The sequence below is a fragment of the Ptychodera flava genome, chromosome 22 (genome assembly GCF_041260155.1).
Source record: "Ptychodera flava strain L36383 chromosome 22, AS_Pfla_20210202, whole genome shotgun sequence".
In the NCBI taxonomy this organism is placed as follows: Eukaryota; Metazoa; Hemichordata; class Enteropneusta; family Ptychoderidae; genus Ptychodera; species Ptychodera flava.
The window spans coordinates 5,780,803-5,807,317 of NC_091949.1; the positions used below are offsets into that span (position 1 = coordinate 5,780,803).

Below are 26,515 nucleotides of genomic sequence, written 5' to 3' on the forward strand. Positions count from 1 at the left end.
GTTTAATGCCTAGCTGATCCATTACTTGTTGAAAAATACCAGACATAAAGTTGGAGCCTTGATCGGACTGGACACATTTAGGGAGGCCAAATAAAGTGAAAAATTTGACTAAAGCTCTCACTATAGTCTTTGTCTTTATGTTTCTCAGTGGTATGGCTTCTGGGAACCGGGTTGATGTACACATAATTGTCAGCATGTACTCATTTCCTGATCTTGTTTTTGGTAAGGGCCCAACACAGTCTATTAGAATCCTACTAAATGGTTCTTGAAATGCAGGAATTGGCTGTAAAGGGGCCTTGGAATGGTCTGATTTGGCTTTCCTACCATTTGACATGTGTGACAAGTTTTACAGAAATGTGCTACATCCTGCCTGAGATTAGGCCAATAAAAGTGACTGACAATTTTATGATAAGTTTTCCTTACTCCCAAATGACCAGCCCAGGGCGTTTCATGGGCCAGGCGCAATATTTCAGCACGATAGGGCTTTGGAACCACAATTTGATGTTTTATAGCCCAGTCGTCATCAACCAAGACATCTGGAGGTCTCCATTTACGCATGAGAATACCAGACTTTGTATAATAGGAAACAGAGCTATCTGAAGTTTTACCTTCATCATCTACCCTGTCAAACAAAGACAAAATATCTGGGTCTTTGTGTTGTTCTGCAATGAGATTTGATCTAGAAAATGTCTGACTTTGGTCAGCAGAAGTTTTACTGGAAGTTTCAAATCCACGAGGGATAACGGAATGCTCCGTGTCAAACACCTGACTGAGAAAGGTGTCATTTAAGTCAACATCTGTGACATTATTTTTGAGAGTATTTTGATTCTCAGAAGTTTTCTTTGACATGGCTCGAGTAATGGCACATGAAGGAAATAAATCGGGTATCTCTTGTTCAATTGGCTCTGGATCCTGATCTAAACTAGGATTATCAGTCACAAGTGGATTAGTAATGACCTTGTCCCCAGCAAGGTCGTTTCCAAGAAGAAGGTGAATCCCTTCGAAAGGCAAAAAGGGCCTAATACCTAAAGTCACAGGTCCAGAAACAAAGTCCGAAGACAAATAGACATTATGGAGAGGAACAGGAATGTAGTCATTACAATCTACCCCCTTAATAAGAACTTTAGAACCTGAAAATGACTTTTCAGAAAACGGCAGGGTATCTGCCAACAAAAGAGACTGGGAAGCCCCGGTATCTCTTAAAATTTTGACAGGGGTAGCGGAAGAGAAATCACTAGAAAGTGATATAAAACCATTATGAATAAATGGCTCGAAAATACCCATAATGCTATCTTGAGAAGAATTGACCTTGACCTCATTAATTGGGGATAAGAGGGGTTTAACCTCAGAAAATGTGTTGCACACATTATTAGACTCTAATTGAGTTGATGAAGAAATAAAGCCGGTGGGCTTAGATCCACTTTGACCACTTTGACCTTCACGTTTTCTTTTCAACTTGAAACAATCTGACATTAAATGGCCGTCTTTCTTGCAATAATTACAAGAAAGTGTACCGAACTGTTTGTCAGAAGGAGATTGAGACTTGGGATCTGATGATGTGGAAGTGTTACTTGAATTTTGTGAACTGTTGTCATTTGATTTCCTACTCTCCTTTGAAAAATTCTTGGATGAAAAGGAGGAGTTACATTTACCTGCATTGTTTCGGTATGAAAAGGACTGGGATGGTTTGCTGAGAAATGAAGATTTGTGGGTCAATGAATAATCATCGGCCAAACGTGCAGCAACCTCTAATATATCTGCCTTTTGTTCATTGATAAACGTCTTGATGTCACTTCGAATACACCTTTTAAATTCCTCAATCAAAACAAGCTGTCGTAATTTGTCATAATTCTGACTCACCTTTTCAGAAGAACACCAACGATCAAACAGTTGTTCTTTTGTTCGAGCAAATTCAACATAAGTTTGATCCTTCACCTTCTCACAATCCCTAAATTTCTGACGGTAAGCTTCAGGCACCAACTCATAACCCTTGAGAATTAATTCCTTCACAGAATCATAATCTGAAGCCTGCTCTACTGACAACTGAATGTAAATTTCTCTGGCTTTACCCACCAAAGCACTCTGCAAAAGCATAGACCAGGACTCCTTAGGCCAATTCAGACTCTGAGCAATTTTCTCAAAATGGAGAAAATATTTATCAACATCCTTTTCTTGGAAAGGGGGAACTAACCTGAAATGCTTAGTGATGTCAAAATTGTCTGAAGGGAAGAATTTTCCTGACTTTCTAAGCTCTAAACGTCTCATTTCTAACTGCAGTTGGTGTTCTGCTAATTCTCTTTCCTTTTCTTTTCCTCTCTTTCTTTCTCCCTTTGTCTTTCTTCCATTTGCAATTCTTTTTCTTTCATTTCCAATTCCCTCTCTTTCTGTCTTTCTTCCATTTCTAATCTTTCCTGCCTTTCTTTTTCTTTCTGTCTTTCTTCCATTTGCAATTCTTTTTCTTTCATTTGTATTGCATTTGTATTTTTTCTTTTTCTAATGCCAATTTTTTAAGCTCCAAATCTGCCTGAATTTCTAATTCTAATTTTTTGAGTTCGAAGGAAGACTCAGGCTCATAATCTTTAAGGCAGACTCTTCAAAATGGCCAGAATTAACTAAATGTTTTGCAATCTTGAATTGAATTTCTCGCTTGCGCATAGATCTTTTGACTTCTACTTTAAGGAAATTGGCCAGTGTTATGAGGTTGTCTTTTCTGAGGGAATTAAATGTGTCCTGATCAAGGTCATCCATAAATTCGTCTGGTTTAAATTCCGCCATGATTAAATTTCGCTGAGTTCACAGTATACAGTAGTTTTGAAAAGGCTGTCAAAATGTTGTCAAACGGCTCAAAATATTCGTCTCCCGGACGAGCCCCCAATTTGTTACGTGCAGAGAAAACGAACAAAAGGGTGAACTCAGCAGTTAACGTTTAAACAAAATTTATTACGAAAATAAAACTAATTGCTAAGTCAGGGATAGAGTACAAGCTTTAAAAGTGTACAGACTACTTATCTCAGCTGGGACGGCAGAGCTCCAGTCTCAGAGTTGTAACAGTCAGTCGGATGAATGAACAGTCCTTAGGTTGCAGGCTTGAAACTGCACAAAGTCCACAGTATAAATCCAGCGTTGGCAGTGAAGGTCTTGAAAGGTCTTGAGAATGACTACTGCTGGAGTTTAGTAACACACAAGAGACACGATCCCAAAAGTCTGACTGGAAGCTGTGCACGTCCCTTTTATAAAGGCATATAAGAACAATCTAGAACTTTTATTGACATGCTAATTACTGTTCTAAAATTATCTCCCTTACACAACTAATCAACTTTCCAGAACATTCCAAACATGACTAATTGAATTCAAGGTCGTGAGGTCATCAAGGGCAGTGACCTTGAGAATGTTCTAGACTAATTGAACTCAGGTCATGATGAGTGTGGGGGAAATGACCTACATAACACAATAGAGCCCTCGCGATAAATTGGACGTCATTTTGTCTAGTGTACAGCAGGCATCATGGAACGCTCGCTCACGAGAATTGAAACTTTTGCTATACATAGCAGACATACGCATTTTAATCGAGGCAACAAGGTTCGGTGTTGCAGTTGATTTATTGCGGTCTAGATGTTCTGTGTTGTGCATTTTAATTCCATGTTGCGGTCGATTTGCATCGCGGTCCAGTCCTCGTGGTCCGGTATTCCCCGTTGTTCTTCAATTTAATCGCCGTCCCAACGACGCGTTCCGTGTTGCTGTCGTTTTGTATCAGGGAGGACTCTACACCTGACTCTACCTCCATGATTTGTATCGCGATCTCTACGTTCCGTGTTGTTGTTTGTTTTAATGGTAGTCTCAACGTTCAGTGTTGCTGTTCATGCAGCTGATTTGCATCGCGATCCCAACCTTCCGTGTTGTAGTTCATTTTAATCACGGTCCCATTTAAGCTTACGTTTTAAGTTACTGTCGATTTGCATTGCGGTCCCGACGTTCCGTGTTGTAGACTAGTGCATTTTATAAGTGGCAGTCACAACGTTCAGTGTTGGTGTTCATGCAGTTGATTTGCATTACGGTCCCAACCTTCTGTGTAGCGAGTAGCGAGGCAGGCTCAGCCGAGGGACCGTGGCCGATCGTACGAACCAGAAGAGACAAGCACATTATGGTTCAAACACTCAACTGAAAAAGTTTACAGTTGAGCCGTTCATGTTCTTGCCGCTGTCATAGCCACCAAAAGAACAACGTCTTCCCATAGTGAAGGAGGACACTGTCTGATCATGTAAGCGGAAACCCTAGAAGTTACCCCCCGTGGGGAGCTTACGGAGGTGTGAAATACTTTTCTTCCCGTTATGAGATACGGAGTCGGGCAAATTTCGGAAAGCCGAAAAAAGTCGACTGGAGAGGCTCGGAGGACACGCCCACATTGCATTTTTCTTTTGCCATATTTCATAATCACGCGCGCTAAACGAAAAAAGAAATGAATGTAACTGTTTTATAGACCATCAACTGTATTTCTGTGATTTTGCAACATGGGCATTTCACCAGACCTTTAAGGTGTCACCTTTAACAATTGCACGTACATCACATACATTTTCTTTGAAAAGACACATAAAAAGTTTGATATCCCAGACATGAAAGCTGGTGACTTATTTAATTATTGGCTAGGAAAAGTGTCATTGTATTGTGTGGCTAGTCAATTACCTGTCTGTTCTCTTGTAACTTGCACCCTGTGTTCTAGTAATAGCAGTCTGTGTCTGCCAAGACCAAAGCCTAGCAGTATGTTTTTCTAACGAATATACGATTTGTCTTTTCTAAAGTAGTGAATCACTTACATTTGTCTAACCAATGATGAAAGGGACTAAGTCACTTTTTTTGACCTTTTATGATATAAAAAACATGGAATACTTGCAAAGATTTTTCCTATTCCGACCTGCTTTCCTTTGACTATTAAATACAAACATTTCCACAATGTGAAGGAAAGCTGCTATCCTTATCTATATGAAAGACACCGCAAATTAATATTTCATTATAAAACTTGCATGAGGTCCAAAGGTTATGCAATTGTGTATGTTCAGCAACTTTATTTTTTCGTACAGACCCTGAACTGTTTCAGTGAATGTTTAATCTTTTGTGGCTGCAGAGTTGAGAGGTTGTGCACAGTTGACCAGTATTTCAGCATATTTCAATAAGTCAACAACACAAACTAATTTACATATCAAAAACAAACACATGAAAAAAGCTTAAAAGAAACAGCGATTTGTCCCTTTCGTGATTAAATTATTTTCAACTCATGATTTTTAACAAAGATGACATATCCACAGAATTGTTAGGTAGAACTGATTAATCCATTGATTAATCCATTGCTTGATTTGTCGTTTCATCTTTCCCAGCGACAATTTACACAGCAAACGAACAAAGAAACTTGTGAGACAGCAGTGCAGACTGATTATGTACAGGTATGTCTGAATTTTTTCCATGCTTTTGAGGCTCACTTTATGGTCATTCCATTTTAACTAGCCATGAAAATGGGTTTTTCCACAATTTGTGCTTCAATGACCATTTCCATGGTGAAGGTTGATGTCGGTGAGTCAATGTCATTGCCATGCTTTGTTCAGAAAGGTTTGTTAGTCCCCACGGACACCGTCCGGGGGGACTTATAGGTTTGGTCATGTCCGTGCGTGCGTCATCCGTGCGTGGCGTCCGTGCGTCCGTCCGTCCGTTCACGCAGATATCTCAGAGATGCCTGGAGCGATTTCATTCAAACTTGGTACAAGGATTACTCCATATGTCATACATATGCACGTCAATTTGATTTGTGATACGATCGAATATGGCCGCCAGGCAGCCATGTTATTACGATTTTTTCATGTACAGAGCCATAACTCAGACATGTTTCAACCGATTTTATTCAAAGTTGGTACAAGGACATTGACCAATGTCATAGATATGCATGCTGATTTGTTTTGTGATACGATCCAATATGGCCGCCAGGCAGCCATTTTGTTACGATTTTTTCATGTACAAAGCCATAACTCGGGCATATCTCAACTGATTTTATACAAAGTTGGTACAAGGACATTGACCTATGTCATACATATGCATGTCAATTTGTTTTCTGATACGATCCAATATGGCTGCCAGGCGGCCATTTTATTACGATTTTTTCATGTACAGAGACCTAACTCAGGCATGTTTCAACCGATTTTATTCAAAGTTGGTACAAGGACATTGACCAATGTCATAGATATGCACGTCAATTGGTTTTGTGATACGATCCAATATGGCTGCCGTGCGGCCATTTTGTTACGATTTTTTATGTACGAAGCCATAACTCAGGCATATCTCAACCAATTTTATTCAAAGTTGGTACAAGGATATTGACCTATGTCATACATATGCACGTCGATTTGTTTTGTGATACGATACAATAAATTAAATTAATTGCCAATTTGCATTTACATGATGAACTTTTGTTTTTAGGGTGAATGTCCAGAAGCACTGCATCAAACTTTATAAAATATGGTACCAGTGATAATCTATCAGTGTTATGATAGGATGCAAAAATGTTTTGCAACATCCTGTTGATTAATTCCTAGTTGACTCATTTAATGAACTTTAGGATGGTGGCCTACATTGGTTTTATGTTTTCATCACCATGGAACTCATTCTTGGCCATTGAGCGCCATCTGTATCAAAGTATTTTTTTATCACAGACCTAATTAATGAAGAGGACTCTATCCTCTCTGAGGACTTGTAATCAAAGTACCCATTAACAAGTGGGGACTGTGTCATCAACGATGACTTGTTATGATTCAATTCACCAAATTTGGGGTATCAATCTGTGTTACATGCAAAATATTCTAACTTTTGTTTTATACAAGAAATGTATCATGATATATCTACATCTATTGTCAGGCATGGGGTGTAGTTCTAGCAGCCTAGTCTGGTATCTTTCTTGACGCTGTTCACCCCTTATTACCTGTAAACAGGTCCACATTCACCATTAAACAATAGATTTTGGGCCAAACCACTATGGTGAACAGGTTAACCATTTCAAATCCAAAGTTTTGTACAACCACATAAGTCTCTATGCAGTGGTAAAATTTGAAAACAAAAGTGAAAGGTTGAAATATTCATGTAGTCTAAGAATAAAATATGTAAACTGTTTTAATCCTTGTCCTTCAAATTTCATATGTTACCATAAGGTCAATTTGCATAACATACCCTATATATTGTATTTTATTAAAGCCCTGAATATTTGAAAGTCCTTAAACCATAGATAATGTAAATGTGTTTTTTTTACTGACTAAACCTGCCATAACAAACCTGCTAAAACAGATCACAAGCTCAACGTTAAAACGGAAATAATATTTAACAAGTTGTATTTTTTTATTTTGGATTTCAGAGCGGTGAATCAAGATTTAAGAGGCATCAGTCCCTCCCTCCTCACCAATCCCCTTCTAAGAAAGACCCTGCAGTACAGAGAAGTACAAGCAGTATTACACCACAGAGTGCATACATTGTGCCACAGCAGAGTGCCAATAGTGTGTCAAAACCCACAACGGAACCCCAGACAAACTCCCGGCAAGCCAGCAGACTTATCAAGCCCCAAGTGCAACAGAATAAATTTTCGCCATCAATCATGGCCCTACAGAACTCAAAATTACAGTCGACAAAATACAACGCTAAGGCAAAGAACAAAGAGTCGAACTTAGACAGTCAGAAAGATAACCCAATGCAAGGTGTGACAGAACTCCAAATGCAACCCAGGACGGATATTGTGCAAAACAGACTTGTTGAAGAACCTTCAGCTCGTCCAAACGGCGATAGGAAACCTCCAGCTGAAGTCTCTGTGGTGGTACAAAGCAGCAAATCACAGACAAGTTCAACACCTGTGATTTCCAGGTATGTGAACAAAATACATTTGAATATTCTCAAGTGAACCATCTGCCTATATTAATATCACCTTAAAGTCTGTCCTATTTGGTGGGAATTTCACAAAATTGCAACTTAGTTTTTTTGTGAGTATTTTTTCACAACCATACAAAATGTCAAGCACAGTAAACGTACCAGATTGTCGTTTATAGTCACCAGTGATTTCATCTACCTAACACTATGATAATGACCACAATTAGTATTGGATTTGTTGTCTGTTTCAATACAATTTCTAGCATCTACTTTATAGTCAACGTCTCCCTGGGAGGACCATTTCATCTGTTTTTTTTACAAAACTTTAACAAAGAATACTGTATGTAATTCAGAGGAAAAGTACTTTGTAAATAGTACAAGATTGCTTTATTTGTTTAATGTTGTATATGATGATGTTAAAATAACCTCTTACAAAACAGTTTTATATGATTTTATTTGAAATTTATATGATATGTGTCCATAGTTAATTAATATAATTCAAATTTGTATGAAGGTAAGAGTTCACTAGTCAGATTAATTTTTTGAAAAATGGTTACTGAATGTAGAACACCATATACAAACATGCACCACAACTGTGATTTGGTAATTGTGCTGTATTTCATGTTTTTATGGCCCATGTCACGTATGTACTATTTTGTCGTTGTTACATCTGACCGTTCAGAGCTTTCTCCATTTGTATTTCCTCTTTTAACTCCCATCTCTCCCACAGACTTAGGCTTTGGAGAAGGTAAATTGTTCATTAATGTAACCGATGCTATAATTGGCTGTAGAAACATAACCTGCTATTTCACATCCCCCTCATCAGCCTATGAGCGGCTCTCTCACAGCATGCAGCTTAGCTTTTCTCATACAGCAGAACCCTATGCAACTTAAAATGCGCCAGCCAGCATTGCAGCCCTTGCAAGAAGTTTTCTTGAGTTTTATTTCCACAAAATGAAAATTTATTTTGTTTCTACCAAATAGCATGTAGCTATTAGTTTTATGATTTTATTAATTGATATGCATGTTGCCATGACGATAGTTCTGGTTTTTCTGTTTCAATATTTGCATTTGCATTCAAATCTGTTCCAAGTTCAAAAGTACAATGTAGATGATGTTTTGAATGCAACCAGCCTGCACACTCAAATTTTTAGCACAGTTTGTCATCTAACAGTGTGAATATTGTCATGTACATGGCATGATTTGATTGCATATTTAGAATTTTACCTGATATAAAATGCTTTATTTACATTCACATGAATCATCCCCTGAATCTCATTGAATAAATTTTCTAGGCAGTCTTCAAATTACGATGCTGTTAGTGAAAATTACAGGCTGTTTAAGACCAATACAAATTTGAGTAACATTATTCCTGCTTGAAAATATAATCACATACAATAAAGCATTCTTGTAGGTTTTTTAAGGAAAATTAGAGAAAAGATCAAGATGACAGGCCTCACAGAAAAAACAAATAATGTAGGGTCAAAGATCAATTGTAGGGTCAAAGGTCAGTTTTCTGCCCTCACAGCCCATGACTACTCCACATCAACCATACCATGTGCTTTGTTGTTTCCAAGTGTCAGTGATATTTGTATCTTCTTACATCTTTCCTGCTTGTGTTCTTTATCTTTCCACAGCAGCAAGCACAACTCTGCTCATTCCCAAGCCAAGGAGGTATTTGTCTCTCCAATAAATGATAAATCCATGGTGATGACCTGCTCCCCACAAAGGTCACACATCCTGGCACATGTATCGTGAAATCTGTCCTGTATTGATGCATGGATGATGTCATCATAGACTCTCGAGAAAAACGGGACAGGCAACTCCGATAGAGAACAAAGGGTCTATGGGATTAGCAGCGTCTGATCTATCTTGGAATAATTAAGAGGTGTTAATGGGTCGGGGAAGGAATGAAGCTGGGCCCGATCGATTGCACAACGTCCGGTTCATAGACACGTGCATGCGGGTATACGGTAATAATGTTTTCGGATTACAAGTTATTCCGGATTACCCGCAAGTCCATTTTTAGAAATAAAAGTGTTACAACTATTTTGAGAAGAATTCGTCAAAATGGTTTTAAAGTACTTTTTACATATTGGTAGCGAGATTCGATGCAACTAGAAGTCTGCAGAGAGTCAGTATGTTGCTGTAAAGTGACAAAGTTTCGAATAGAAATCCGAAACACATACCGCTGCAGTTCCAGACTTAACAGCAGTCGACATCACAGAGTTGTTTACAATCCGCAATCGTCCGTGTATCTCCGAATTTTCCCTCGTTTTTGCAGTTTTTAACCGTCGGAATATTTTCTGTGCGAGGAGTGCTCCATGATTCGGTAAAGTATGTATGTTATCTACTGAAATGTTGTTGTTTGAAAACTGTGAACGGCCAAATTTACGAGGACAGCGTTCAGCTTTGTGTAAATGCATGTCTACCTTACCGCTTCTGACTCCACCAACCGATGGATATTCCCGATTTATCGCGAAGTTTCTCCTGACAGCGAAAGTCAGTGTTACAAATGTATTTTCTAGTACTTTGCGGATGTAAACATGTGTAGCTTATCCGAACTTTGGTGTTTCTTTAGGCTAAAACAGTACCAAAATTTTAGAGGTCGTTTTTGAGCTCCGATGGAGTAGTCATTTTTTGTGTTCCCTGATTTTCGTCAAATGTTGCGTGACAGATGAAATAAAGGTCAGATTTTCGTTTCGCAGGACTGGGGAAGTGTAAACCTGTCTAACTTGTAAATGTTTGTTGTTATCGGAGATTTTTATGGTAGGGAATGTAAACTTATATTGTCGATATCTAGCAAGAGTTTTCTGTAGCGTCTATGGCTAAATGTACACTGTTTTTATCGTCTGGTTTTTTCCCGTTGGCCTCGGCTTGAATCCAAAATGTGATCTTCATCGTTACCAGAACATTCACCATGACTAGTATCAAAACACCCTCAAAATTCTCTGTGTCATTACTCGGAACGTGCCATGCAAGAGCAAAGTGTACATATTCAGAACGTCAGTTTGATCGTTAATGAGATTCAGTGTTAAGTACGAAGTATTGTTGTCGGGGACCGCTTGGCAATAAACTTTAAAGTATTCAAAGATAGATCGCACAAGAAACCTCAGCAGTTGCCTGTCCCGTTTTTCTCGAGAGTCTATGATGTCATGCATGCCATTGTAAAGTTCGTCTTTGTGACAGAAGTTTAATTTCTTTTGAACTAACTATGGTCAAATTGCAGAAATTCTTTTTATACAGGTTTATTCAGCTTCACAGCAGAGCTGTCTCTGTCTACAGTTTCACTGTACTTCTGATTGAATCAAATGAAACTACCATCGAAGATGAGCAGTTTCATGAATTGCTCGTCACTGAAAGAAACAAAATATCTTATTCAGAACTTTTTCATTTGTCATTTGAAAAATTTTACTCCCAGTTCAATGAGATGACCATTCCTACATTTCATCATTTGAAGAAATTTCAAAATCTAACAAACATTGCCAGGATGTTTAACCATTCAGTGTGGTTCCCTTCTGTAAATTTATTCTATAGCACCTCACATTTTACCCATGTGTAATTCTTTCTGTCTGTAACTGCATGCTGTCTTATTACATACTATCTGCTTCTTTATATATAATATGTGTTGCCTATCAGCCATGAAATTTACTCTGCACTCTGTCAGGTAGGGTATTAAAGGTGCATGTGTAAAGGTCAAGGGGTCAATCTCATTCAGGGTGCATTTTACACTTCAGGATTTAGTTGTATTAAGACAGTCACCCCGGAGCACTTAAGGGAGTACGCGCCTCGCAGTTGAAAGACTTACACTGTTTGCTCAAAGTTTCCCCAACAAAACTTTCAACCATTCTCTTGACAAATCAAGAATAAAAATCAGGGGTCACCATGCAAATTTGGTACTAGAGAAACAAATGATTTAACATGTACTGATACTCAAATTCAAAATGGCTGCTACCCCTGTGTTGACAAAAAATTAAATTATTGATTTTCACAAAAGTAAGCCAGTGAAAACGTTATTTTATGAGCTTCAAAATGAGCCCCCACAATCTATAGACCAGAAAAGAATTGTACAAAATTGAGAGTGTGAATATCTGTCTCCGAGGCGCATTCTACCTTAATACCCGGTAATACTAACCAGACAATGCACACCCACCACTTGGGGCTTGAGTAAAAAATAGGGTAGGACAAGTGTCTGGTTGGTAAAGTGACCATGGGGTAACTGTGCCAGAACCTGTCTACAAACTTAGAATTACTCTTTAAAATACCAATATTTATGGTTTACTTTTGATAATTAGTATTTTATGGTGATAATTGAAAAATATGAATGTAGAATTTCTGTGGTTTTCTTTGTCACTGAGCAAACAGCTTCTAACTATTGGCAAAGGGTGACCACAAGCTGCTCAATTTGCTGTCTTGTACTCAAAGCTAGGTTCTAGGTGCTAGGTTCACAAAACTAACTGCTGTGGAAGTTCCATTGTGCCTTCCCCTATGACCTGAAGTACGGTATGTGGTGTTAGTTGCGTAAATTAAAACCTGACGTTGGTGGCGCTGTTTTCACCAGCCCTTAAACAACATGATGTTGGCCTCACAAATACAACCTTCGTAAATGTACATGCAGAAAAAGGATGCTAGACAAGCCACCTTACGTGTTTCCTTCCTAATTTCAACCAGCACCTCTAAAATAATGACAGTAAAAACGAACCAGCATACTTTTCAGTATTAAATCATTTCTGCCATTCTAAGATTAGTACATGTAATTGTATATCTTTATTCATAAATCTCTGTTTAAAAGTAGCGTATTCAAATTATACCAAAATAATAATAATAAAATACAAAAGAGTCCAAACTGCCAGTTTACAAGAAACCTCTGAGCTATGTGTTTGAATGCAATCTGATAACCAGCAAAGAAGATTGCTAATAAATTTTATGGCTTGACATACAAGTATGGTAACCATGATTGGAATCTATATTTAACTTGGAAAGTGTCCAGATAATGGAATGCCCTCATTTTCTGTCGACAGAGTTTATCATCATGCCAGTTTTTGATCAAGTCTTAGTCACCATTTTCTGATTTATTCTTTCTAAGAGATTTTGTTTTGTGTCTTTAGCATGTAAAATGTAAAAAGCTACCAAGAGGAATTATAGCAATCAAGAAGAGTATTTGTAGTTGGCAAAAAATTATTTGACATGTATTTCCTTTAATGTGTCTTCTGAAAATAAACCATTTAGGTTTTGGATATTTTGGCTCTTTGACAATCTCAAATAAAAAAAAAACCTAAAATTTGTCTCAAGTTCCTCACTTTAGAAGAAATTTTCTTGTATGCAGAAAAAAAGTAAATGTTCATCAGATGTAAAGAAGGATAAAGCTAATGTCATTGGAAACACTTTTTTCCGGCCTAAGTATGTACATCGACTTCCAAAATGTAAAATTTTAATTTTTAAAATATGTTCCTTACCTTGTCAACTGTGAAATATCCCTGTATTTTTATGTGCCAATCAATTTTGAATGAAAGATTAGAAATTTTTAAATTTACGAATATAATGACATTATGAAACAACACAAGGCTTAATTACAATATGGATACACAAAGCATTCAACAGGCTTGAAAGGTACTTTCAGAAATATATCCTTAAAAAATGAAACTGTTGAGGTAACGGTAAAAGTCTAAATTTCAATGGAAGGTGTTGAATTCTAATATTGTTTAGTAATGTCTTTCTACTAACATGTGAATATATGTATGCATGATACTAATATTGTTATCTAAATCATAGCATTGCACCTTCCTCATTCATATTTTGGAATCGTAAATTTTCCCCAGTTGGACGGATACACATATATCTTTGCTTTTATTCTTTATTAGGCACCTTTGATAAAGTTCTATGTTTGCCGTTCATGGGCTGGTAGTTACATGAAATGGTGAAAAAACAAACACAGTATTAGACAAAAATAGCAGTTTTCTTTACCACACATCAAAAATACATTAGAAAATTAGTGTACATGTATGTGTTGATGTTGTATTTTACTTCTGTGTTTGTCTTTTTAACCCGGCGGGATGTTAGGGTTGAGGAAAATTCAAGTATGGCAAACAAAGAATTTGTTAAAAGCGCCTTTACAAACTCTCATACCCTGTGGATGTGCAAGCCCAGTTGAGTGGGCCTTTTTTGTCGCTATATTAAAATAGTATACTTTGAAATATCGAGTACCTATGTAAAAAGTGAACAAATGAAACAAAAACCAAACAAAAAGTACATTTCAGAAGTTCATATTGCTTTTATTGGATGCTTTTTCTGTTATCTTCTGCTGTGAGTTCAACTTTGCCAGTGAAAACATCAGGATTTTTTAACCAAAGTTTTCATAGTGAAATGGTTTTAAATACATTCTTGGTGTTTCCAGAAAATGTCAATTCATTGGAAATTTCCAGCTATATATAATTAATTAAGGATGTTATTTTGTTATTCTAAGTCTGAAGACAAAATTGTAATGGATTGTCTTAAGACTGAAAAAGTGAAAAAATGTGAAAAAAGATGCCACTACTAAGTCTTCAAATACATTTTATGTAATTCTACCTCATTCTCTTGAACCATCTCATGTTGCGATTTTTTTTCTTTCTAATTTTCAGTTGAATAATGTCAAAGATAACACTGCGAAGAAGAACACCTCTAAAGTTCCAATTTTTCACCCCAGAAGGAGCAAACAGTCACCCTTGGCCGACAGCCCACTTAACAATGAACTCTCATCAACTTTGACCTTGACAAACAACGAAGAGCAGCCAAGTATAGACTACCCTACGCCAAAGAATGCAAACAAAGTGAGACAGCCTACAGAAACTTCATCGTCAGGAGGAAGAAAGAAATCCAGGTTACCGAAACCCAAGTCGTATAATTACTGAGTTTATCAAAAGGACGTCAGAAGAACATTATTACGTAAATCCAGTGAGATTTAAGTATTGTATCTACTTTGAAACAAATATCTCATTTGGTGTTTAATCTTTCCCTGTTTATCTCACTCCAACACATCAACATGTCCCTCCCTATGTGAAGTATGCTGGTCCAACCATGCAACTGAAAATAACAGGACTGTTTAAAAACCTGATAGTTGAAAGGTTAAATCCTTGAACATGGTACATATAGAGTGATTTAGGTGAATTTACAAAAAGTGTGCTGAAGGTTTTTAATTCATATACTCCATTGCCCTAAATGTGAAATTGTAACCTAAATGTAATATCAAGAAAACTTTGCTATTTATGTAAAATAACTGATTTATATTTATTGGCACATACAGGCTACCTTACGCACAGAGAGTTCAATATTGAAGAACGCAGTCTGAATCCTTGCTTGAAAATTAGCATGTTGTATCATCATTGAAACTGTGTTTGCCTATGTGCAAAATCTGTTGTCTGTTTAAAAACTGTGATGATTGTGACTCGAAATGACAAAAACATGTGACACAGCAACACCAGACCTTGAGATAAGGAAAATAGTATGGCTATCATTTTGTTGTTATCCTCTCATATTAACTTGATAAAGTAAATAACTTGATCATGAGATACCACTGCTAAAAAGTGATGAGTATGCAGAAAGACATAACTTCACATATTATTCTTCAACAGCGCCCCCACTGTCCTAATTATCAAAATCTTTACATTTTATGTTCTGATACTTTCAATTCTGCATGCGTTGTACATGCTATAGAATTTTCACTGGTTGATAACATTAACAATGGCATGAAAAGAATGAAAAGTTTATTGTAGTGAATTAATCAGTGTTGAAACCTGTCTTTCTCTGGCAAGTAAACTGAATTCAAAAACATCAACTAAAGTAGTTTTACCATGCCTTTGAAAATGCTGCCTAAAAATCTTTATGTGATTCTTGGAAGTGAAAAGGATGTAAAGAATACTATGTCAGAGGGATATTTGAGCCACAGTATTTTCAATAGTTGACAAGGACTAAAGTACTGAAAGTGGGAGTAACAGGGTACAACAACTGACGTAAGGTGCTGTCTTGTACTGCAGACAAAACATCTTCATCAAGGAAAGCGCCCTCAAGCAACAAATCAACAAGTGTAATTGGAAACCCTGCTGGGAAGATTTCCTGTATTCTCTAAAATAACAGGTCAGAATTTATGCACCTGGTTTCATTTTGTGCCATGTGTATATTTCTCATACATCAAACTGGATATCAAAATCAGTGTCGTTTTTATTTTTTATGAATCTCTCATTGGTAAAACTTCGTAATTTTAAGTGCCTTTGTTTTGTCATTGAAGTCAACCAATTCAGGTTTCCCTGACAAATGATGCAGGTTGAATCACCATGGTTACATGTTGCACATAAGATTCATGCCACACAAATGTTACCGTATTCTTTTACAAAAACATAAAATCCAAAATTAGCTTCTTTGATATTGTGTGTGTCAATGTTCTTGCAATTTTACCATGCTATTGAATTACAGTATGGTAATATTTTATTTTCTCTGTATCTTCCTGCACTGTTATCAATTTGTGTGAATCTACTAATGAACTTTGACCCTTACCAGTGGTCTTTTCAAACAAATAAATTGTAAACTGCAGTGCCAGAAACACATTGGATTCTTAATTAGCAAACAAACTCACTTTACATTGAATTACTACTTGTTTTGTTACAAGAGTAGTATTCAGTTAGACTGTGATGGAAGCTAGATAGGACAAAGTGATATGAATTGCCCCTCATCACTTAAATATTTCCATGCAGTCTTAGATATGTCTTTAATTCTAAGTTGTTAACATTTAGTTAAATGAGATCATGGAATGAAGTGAAATCAGAAAATTTTGCAGAAATTACGTGCAGTCACACTTATGAAAGCAAATTTCGTGCTCAGACTTTTGAGTAACAAGATAACAAATTTAACAAGAAGAAACAATTGCTCTCTGGAACAGTTCTGAACTGCAAATTTTTCCACAAAGGAAAGTTCTAAGTTCAGAAACAAAGATAAAAGTTAAATTTCTCCACTTGGAAGCCATAGAAATAGAAAACTTGTTACACAGAAACTTAAAAAGTTAACACGATGTTTGCCTTTTTTAAAGTTCCATTGTTTCAATTTTTGGAATTTAATTTTTTTGAACCATGAGTAGTAAGTAATCCATCATTACCAAGTACCTAGAAGCCGTAAAATTTTCCCTTGATCATCATTACCAGGTACCTAAAAGCAGTAAAATTTTCCCTTGGTCTTGTAGGCTGTTCATGATATTTAGATTGCAAGAAGAGATTGGTTTTCCATCTCCTTGGATATAGATTTTAAATTGGAACTCAAAGAATTAATTTCACTTCGAATTTGGCAATATTTCACCCTTATGTTCATCAAATTTATTGCGCTTCATCTCGCAAAAATAGTACAGCCAGCTTTTCTCTTCAACTGTCAAATTTTCATGTGAGAGAAAATATTAGACGAAAGATATCTACAATAAACATATAATACATTTATTTTATGTCAGTGAATAGATTTTATTTTTAACAGAGCCAATGCAAAATCTAAAACAATAAAAGGGAAGAAAACTTACCTAGCTGGTTATCTTTCAGACTTTGTGAGAAAAATGTTGTGATTCAACCATTGACTGTGTGGATATGTTTTGAGTCTTGGTCTTCAAAAATCACTAGGTATCAGAAACAATGCACAGACCTGATTGCTGCTGTAAAGTTTTGTAACAAAAGAAATGCTTTGGTGCAACAAATATGCTGCAGAAAGAATCGCCTCGAATATTTTAAATTTCCTGACAAGTTAAAGATTTATTCAGACACCTATCCATTCTTGCAAACACAATACTTCTTGAATGTGTCCATTTATAACATCAGCCAACATTAAAAGGGGACAATGCCGTATCTCTATTTCTCAATGATATTTATAATATAAACTCTATAGTATTTTTCTGCATTTTGTAAAGACTAGAGCACAATTGGTTTTCATGTACTCTAGGATGATGTATGAAATATGAGGAATTTTGGTCTGTAATACATATGGTCTGTAGTACATTTTCTGGAAAGATTAGACGGTTCAGAGATTGAAGCTTTCAAATCACCCATTCATTCCCACTGATTGTTCTATTCCTGTTGTTTATGTGTGACTGGCAGGAACCATTTACAGTAAAAGAGGGATGACAAAGGGTGATAGAAGCAGTGTGGACATACTTTGTTTCAGTAACAAACAATAGAAAAACACGAAGTCATGGTCACTGTCTTTCTCTCCAATGTTCTGGATTTTTTTATCAATTCTTTTCTTCATTTATGCCAAGACTTTGCTTCAGAGGGTATGCTTCAGAGTTTAAAAAGTTGATATATTTACCACATATTGTACTTCATGCTTTTGTATCTGTAAATTTTGTTCCTTGCTATGATTGCTGAATATGTCAGAAAGGCCTTGTATATATCAATATATATCAACAGAAAAAATTTACTATGTTTACATATTGTGAAAGAATAGTGATAATGTAAAACTTCTGCAGTGACATGAAATGAGGGAATTGGTATACTGGTTCATTAGCCACTGAGTATTTTTAAATTTCTAGATGTGTCTTTTAAAAAAAGACAACATACTGGTATATCAAATGATCTTTGAAAGTGGTTTGATTACATTGTGTATTGTGCTGCTAGCGTAGAGGTACAATTTGCAGGTCTGTACAGGCCGTTATTGACTTGAAGGTCAAAGGTTAGCATATTTACCTTAGTGAGGTCAAATATCCTGGCAATTTTCATATGCCAAGCGTCATATCAGAGCTTTTTTTAGATTTTATGTGAGTTTTAGAGACAAGAAGGCACTATGGTTTGCATATCACCAGACATTATTAAACTTAAACATCCACACTACAGTCACCAGAGTGTGTGATTTCACAAACGTGTGACCATATTGTTAGCTCTTTCACCGGATCGAATTTAATTTTAAAAATATTTTCAAATCATCTTCACAAAATGACGCACGTTTTGATCAGCAACACTGAGTTTTAAGGCTGTACTGTCACCTCATTTTTCTTAGAAAGTAAACTGTCAGTACCCACTGATTATTAAAAAATGATTAAATATGGCAGCATTTAGAATTTTAGTTGATATGTTTATAAACCAGATAGCGGAACTCCCAGATGGAATGTTGATTGTGGTAGTACCAAGTCTTTGTATAAAAAATGTGAAACATTTGAAATACACACTAAGGGATACAGGTTGTATTGGGCAATGCCTTTTCACAATTTATTGTGTTATGGTTAACTTCATTAGTTATCAGTGAATATGTACCTTTCAGAATTTTACATACATTGTGTGTATTTATCTCTAAATATACCTTTTATTGCTGCGATATCAGTTATTCAAAGTTGTACACCCAGACTGAGAGATAGAAGTCAACCATTATATACAGTGGATCAAAATACTGACCAGACAAGGTATTGCAAATTCAGTCTTGCCATCTGCTGTATGGTATGAGACATGCATTGATTATTCATAGAGATCAGGCTCTAAAGAGCTGTACTTTAAGGTAGTATGCACCTCAGGGACAGATATTCGGACCCTCTTATCTCACCATTGCTTTTCTGGTAGACGGTTTTTGTAGGTTGTTTTCTAGCCTGTGGCATAATTGAATTTTCTCCATCTTGTCTTGTGAAAATGGAAAATTTCATTCTTTGCCCCGCAGAGTAAACATAGGGATAGCAGCCATTTGTAATTTCAACTGTCTAAAGTTTAGGTGGCTTTTTCCTCCAGTACCAAAATTTCCATGGTGACCCCTGATTTTTATTCTTGGTTTTGCAAGAGAATATTGTAAAGTTTCTTTGGGAAAATAGAGCAGAAGTTTTGAGGTTCATGCTACCTTAAGGAAATGGGAGTCTTGATTTCTGTGCTTTTGTAACTTTGAAAAATGGCTGTATGGCCATGAGACTGTAAACATTCACTTTTGGTGTTGGTTCATTATTTCCTCCATTTTCTAGCTTACTGTCTTAAATACAAGCTTTTTGCCATTTTTGTATAGCAACTGTGAGAGGAAGATCCACCAGACTTTGATATCCATCAGCTTCAACAAGTCACACTGGGAGAAAAACTAGCACATACGATAATTGGCTGTCACTATATTAAAAGTTTAGAAGAAAATCTCTGAGAGCAGTCTCTGAGACCAGATTCAGTTCTCATGCGCCAATACAGCCGGTACATGTCACCGATTTTTTATTCAAGATAGGAAATCAAATTGAAATAAATATTGTAAGAAAGTCTATAAAAACTGTTTTAAAAGTCAACATAAAACTAAATTTACTTGGTGAGGAAATGTTGATGACATTACAGCTTTGAAATTGCAAACATTCAGGATGCCGTGATGCATTCATAGTATATTGAGGTTACAAGGTCAGAGCAAATATTGTATTAGTAAAGAAAGAACAAACAAATATACTCTGTCATGAGATTTATAAAGCATATCTGTAATTTTAAACTTCTGTTATACAATATGCATTCTTGTTAAAGTAATGCTTTGCATGATTGAAACATTGCGCTGTAGTTAAAAGGATGAAATATTTTTAATGGAGAACACAGTCTTTTCACAAGAAATGTGATTTGCATCTTGTCACACTGCCAGTATGTTTCCATAGAAACATGATCTTGCCCCACAAGAGAGTTTCCATATTGAAAATTTGCATAATGTATCAGTGCAGTACAACAACTTGGAGAAGGATTAAAGCTGTTGAAAATGACTTCTATTTTTTTTGTCTTTTTTATTAAGACAAATCTGTCCCCTTGTCAAGGAAATACCAGAAAGGAAATCTGTTCATTAGTATTTGACTAAACAACAATCACATACAATCAAATAGCTACTGTCTGTAATATGAATACTGTACACTCATGGTGAAATGATGTTCTGAAAAACGTACTGTTGAGTCCCGTAAAGTATTTGTGTCACATCCGTTGATACATCATCACGTGATATGACGTTACATTATACAGACAACCAGGAGAAGATGTCTCATTCAAGTTTCTTTCCTCTCCTTACATTTCAGGAGACAGCTTTGCTTTGTTTTCTGTCTATGGTTGTGTTCACTGCTTCCAAAAACCTTTTCCCTCCAAATATTTGTCATACAGGCTGGCGGAAGCAGAATCTGTTCTTGAAATAGCGCCCTCATGGTATGAACTGATAGGCTAGTTGTAAACTTGACACTTTGGTTCAGCAGCTGAAAATATACGACACTATATCACTTCACATCAATCAGCCTCAGAATGATCAGCTTTCAGGGTGCCTATTTGTAATATTTGTTATGCCAGTATTACACTGCACTGCCATATTTCCCTCCACCTAAACAATTCTGAGGCTGTTCCGTTTGACAAATGGCTGGAAATTCAAGGTTATGCAATTTCACAGGCACCATCTTGTGTCTCTTGTCTATCACATTGCTTTCGCATGGCAAACAAAAACATTTTAGTGATAACACCCAGTTTCATAAGATCACCACTCCTCAAGTCTTTCCATTTCAAAAAAGTTGGGGCTTGATGTTTGTAATTTGCACGTAGCATAAACTGATTGTTATAATGTTACGGATTAAACCAGATATTTAATCAACAAGTTATACCTTTTTAACTTTATTTTGTCATTTGTTGGTTTGCTAACATTTAAAATATAAAGCTGCCTTGCTCTGGAGTGTTACCACCAATGGCAGGGGGAAATGATACAACTGGTGGAAAATAGTCCTTTTTTGTTGTCTCAACAGAACTAAATTATGTATCCTTTTGTACACACAAGTATGATACATTCAAATACTTTTTTAAAAACATTTACTTACTTTTTCTTTCCATTCTGATGTTTCTCTGGCTTGAAACTTGTGGACCCAAAACAGACTGAATAACACAAACTCTACTGAAGATTATTGATGAGATATTTCCAATTATGTATTGATCTTTTTGAAAGATTTGGAATCTTTGATTTCAAAATATAATTGTCACAATCATTGCCCAATTCCTGAGTGAGAGTTTCCATTTTTAAGTAGAGCTGAGAAATCGGGCAACAAATCATCTCTACGACTATGTTACAACTTTATGTCCCTTGGTTAGCAACCGTTTCCTCTTTAAATATAATTGAAATTTTCTCCATGTGCATGGTACTCACAGCAATAAATGTAATTGACTAAAAAGATATAGTGCCCATTTATTCAACCTCTTCACCCCTAATTCCAGGTAAGCAGGTCCACAGTCACCATTCACAACTATGGGTTTTGGCCAAACCATGGTGGTGAAGGGGTTATACACCTGTATATTGGGTGACCCTTCATACCATATTTGCTATGTGAACAAGTGCAGTTTGCTGTTGAATGTATGGGACTTCAGTGTTGTAAAAACAGTCTGAGCCAAGGGAGTACTGCCAGGACTACTTTTTCCTCTAAAGTGAAGGATGTAACGTGCTTCAATTACAGAATTCTGCCGTCTCTGATTTTTGGACAAAATAACGACGACACATATTTTGTGTCCTGATGAGTATACGGTGTTAAAATAAGAGATTTTACACAATAAAGAGAAAATCAGGTTTATGTTTTTCACTACAAGTAGGCCATTTTCTCCAGAAACTGATCAAAAAAATTTATTTCATTAATCATTTGATTTTACGTCTTCTTTTTTAATGATTCAAGTGGGATATTACCATGGCAACTGATCTGGAAAATCTGCACTTATCCGGAGCAAGTTGTTTGAGATATACAGCTGTCGCATAGTTGCAACAGGATGGATAGTGATTGTGTGTTTTGCACTCACACACTCAATAAAAATTCATAAATTTATTATGAAAGCAGAAGTCAGGGTGTGAGGAAACCCACGTACACAATTCCACTGACGCTGTGCTTTATGATATCAGTAACTGCATTTTTCATAAAAATGTGCTTGGACTTCCCGTCACTGTTGCTAAGAAGGTAGTTTCATCATTTGTAATGTTCTCTGAATCACATTCCATTGAGAGAGTGCAGTGCAATTTCAACACAGAGCTCTCACCAAACTATGTCCTCTGAAAGACTTATACAGAATATTACCACAATCAATGCTCACCCACATTTGCCACATTTGGGTAAATTGTTATGATGAACTCAAAACTCAACCATTACAGAATGATATTTTTTACCTGTTAGCATTTTGGATAATTTTGCATTATGGTGATTAAAATAAAGGAAAGTATTAAAATCACATTATAAACATTTTTGTATTGTTATTTGACGTAAAAAGGTCAGATTCTGAGAGTCATGACCTAAATCCATACTTTTTCCTCAATTTTTTGCAAATCTCCCAGTAAACACACGTATCAACAACTTCACGCTATTTTCCCTCATAAAAAGCACAATTTATTCAATGAACCAGCATCAACGACTTCCATCTCGTGTCTAAATTCATACCTGGTATCCTATTACAATCAAAATCAATCTTCTGATAATTTTTTCATGTGATTTCCGTTCTCAACGCAAAGAAGTCACTATCGTATCATGGCTGCTGTGTACACAGCTCTTTACTCTAAATGAAATGTTACAACTGATCACACACTACCAGTAGATAGCCAATCACAGCATTGCTACTATCAAGTGTATGGCAGCCATGATGTCAACTGGCAAGAGTATGGTTGAAAGTTTCATTAGAGCAAAAGTTTTGATCTTTCACTTTCAAGGCACATACTACCATGAGATGCATGTTACACTGGTCCAACTAACTTAAAGCTCCACAAGTTGTATCTTTTGGCTATTTTTTCAGAACTTTTGTTTTGTGGTTTCTCTACACTTTCTGCATTGAATTCCTAAACTGTAATTTAATGCCAAGTACTTAGCATATCAACACAACCTATATGAGTATAATCTCCATTGTTATTGTCGACAATTGTATTCAAGTCCGGACTAGAATTCATCTGTAAACATAAACAATGATCACTACACAATACAAGCTGTGTTGGCAAAAAAATACTCAAAATTTCAGCATGACAAATGGATTAGGGTCAGACACAATAGTTGATATACAGAAGCAGAATACTGAAAAACTTGCCACAAGTTACAGCTTATGTCCCTTTAACCAGTTTATCATTACATAAACAAGATACACTTAATTCAAAATAATCAGGTCTTTAATAGTCATGCTTAAAAACTAATACTTCGCAAAAACTTTGGTACACATCAAGGTTTATCAGAGAATTTAAAGATATATTCAATATAAAATTCCACGAGAAAAACTAAATAAGTGCTTTCTCATTTTTTAATTTAAATAATTAAAAAAACATCCCTTCTGCTCTACATGATAGAAGCAATTGTAATATTAGATAAAATCTCAATAAATTATTTATGCTGAGTTCAGATTTGACATTCAAAATGCAAAAATTTTCACTCAAAAAAACCCACAGAAAATACAAACTGCATTTGACAATATATGTTCCAGTGCTTGCATTGGATTAATGTGGATTCTGATCACGCATTGTAATATCGTGAAAGTTATAAGTCCTTGGCATTTATATGCTGACGAAACAATCATGACCTAAGGTCATGACCTAAGATATTAAAATTCTGTATATTGCAACATCTACGTGTATATGGAGCATTGCTACACCAAATGATAAAATATTTTGGAATCCATGTTAGAAGTGTCTGACAGTATGGCATGATTTTTACATTCCTTAAGATAACTATGCAGGAGATTCCTGGATGAAATGTGAATGCTATTGACACATGGAATTGAAGAATAAAAACGCAAGAAAGAAAAGGAAAACCACTTTCCGATTTTCTACTTTACACAAACACAAGTCAGAACTCAAGAAAACACTTGCTTTGAAAGAAGATCAAGAATGATTCAAGTAGAGATGAAAGACACACTTCATGCATTAGAACTTGAGTATTTGAAAGCAGCCCCTTTCATCAAACACTGAATCTCTACTGACCAGTGTTACCATCAGTACAACAATATGAACTTCACCTGACAAGAAATTGACATACTGCATTGATTTGAGAAACATTTGAAAGGAATGACCGATGAAAATTAATTTCTTCTTTCTAATTCTCAAATGCTCTTTAAATAAATTGTTTATTCATAAATATTCGCTGTTTATAAAAATCATTCCATGAAAAACAGCAACGTTTTGCATAGAGGCTGGCAAATATGGAATAATAGGGAAATATTAAAAAACGCACGTTGGTTGGTATAGTATGAACATATAACTCATGTGTATAGATCATGTGACCGTCATACATGTATCATGTGATTAACATGCATGCTTCACATGGTATGCTTGAGTATATTATGTGACTGACATGTTCACCACATGACTACTACTATACTGTATTAATATGAAACACCACATTTTGCAAGTTATATAATCAAAAGTGCACATAATATCTGATCAAAAGAGTGATCAAAACATTTTTTCAAAAATACACAAAAAGCACCAGCAGGCGATTATTTTGCAATCTTATTGGCTGAAAATTCCAACCTGTAAAATATATGCAATACAAAGGTGTGGACATTTTATTTTCAGGATTCAAAATATACACAATAAAAAATACACCTGGGGCAACATATTACAAATATTTGTCTTCAAATAACATGCAAATGACACACAAACACACCGACAAAGCAACAGAATTAAAGTATGTCCACTTTAACCCTTTGAACCCGACTCGGAAAAAAATGTCCGTATGACATCATAGTTCACCAGGGGGTCAGGGTACAAAGGGTTAAGTGCAACTGAACAGAATTGAAAATTTCTGGTCAAATTTGATCATAGCAACTACCGTCAATTCCTGACTTTTCTGAAAATAATTTTTCAAGTGAGTGTTTCCTGATGGATTCCCAAGTTAGAGGTTTATTTGTTGGGAATTCTATCTAGTTATCTCTCAGATGTTGGGAAAGGAAGGTGAAGAGGCAAGTCAAGGATGAAACAACCAAGCACACAAGAGTTGGAAATTAAATTTGAACGTTTGACAAGTTTATGGCTTTCTTTGCAATGACACTGTTTATCCAGTGTTAAACTACCAAACTTGGTTGACAGTTTGTCATTCAAGCTGAGTTGTATCCTTTGGCTCCTGACGATTCAGTTGTGATTTCTTAAATCCCTTTTCTTGGAAATTCAGCCCAACTTGCACAAAAACAGCATGTCATGATGATGTCAGCAGATGTTTGGGATCGTTATATCGGCCAGAGACCATTGTTTGAAGAAGAACACCAACCTGCACAACAAAAAATAAATTATCATGAAAGAACTTACACACATATTTTATGTAGTGACAAACATACTGATGCCAGGTGGATACAAATTATTTGACTTAAAAATAAAATAAAACATGAATTTTCACATCTACCCCTGAAACACACATTCAAAACAGCTTTGGTAAAATTGTATAAAACATTCAGCTTTTATTTTGCAAGTTACTGAATTTTAAAGCACTATTCACTGGTTTTCTAAGCATTTCCAGATTTCTAGTAAATCTGCCTTTTGTCAATTAAAGCCACGCACTTTTCCTTCTAAGGACCATCCTTGTTGTAGAACATGCTTTGATTGGAATCAGATACCACACATTTCAGACTCAGAAATCTTCATATTTTTCACTGCTATACAGCTTATGTGAATTCATTTTGAAACTTGTAGAAAGTAATTTTCAACCATCTTATAGTTTAAAAACATAGGGCCAAAG

At 36.0% G+C, this 26,515-nt stretch overlaps 2 protein-coding genes across 12 annotated transcripts in view; one reads left to right on the top strand and one right to left on the bottom strand.

The window, feature by feature from the left end:
* Positions 1-20,578, top strand: part of LOC139122533 (nuclear transcription factor Y subunit beta-like) — a 52,019-nt gene extending 31,441 nt beyond the window's left edge. For 4 of the 11 annotated variants that reach the window (XM_070687999.1, XM_070688004.1, XM_070688000.1 and 1 more), the window contains 5 exons: positions 5,370-5,435; positions 7,385-7,884; positions 8,618-8,635; positions 9,525-9,561; positions 14,508-20,578. In XM_070687999.1, the coding sequence (XP_070544100.1) occupies positions 5,370-5,435; positions 7,385-7,884; positions 8,618-8,635; positions 9,525-9,561; positions 14,508-14,777 (891 nt within the window). In that variant the 3' untranslated portion in view covers positions 14,778-20,578. The remainder of the gene's footprint in view (positions 1-5,369; positions 5,436-7,384; positions 7,885-8,617; positions 8,636-9,524; positions 9,562-14,507) is intronic. The other 7 variants (XM_070688001.1, XM_070688005.1, XM_070688002.1 and 4 more) reach the window with 5 other exon arrangements.
* A 3,365-nt stretch (positions 20,579-23,943) lies between these two features.
* LOC139122539 (hypoxia-inducible factor 1-alpha inhibitor-like) overlaps positions 23,944-26,515 on the bottom strand; it is a 30,555-nt gene continuing 27,983 nt past the window's right edge. The window contains exon 8 of the mRNA XM_070688024.1: positions 23,944-26,050. Within this exon, the coding sequence (XP_070544125.1) occupies positions 25,979-26,050 (72 nt within the window). The 3' untranslated portion in view covers positions 23,944-25,978. The remainder of the gene's footprint in view (positions 26,051-26,515) is intronic.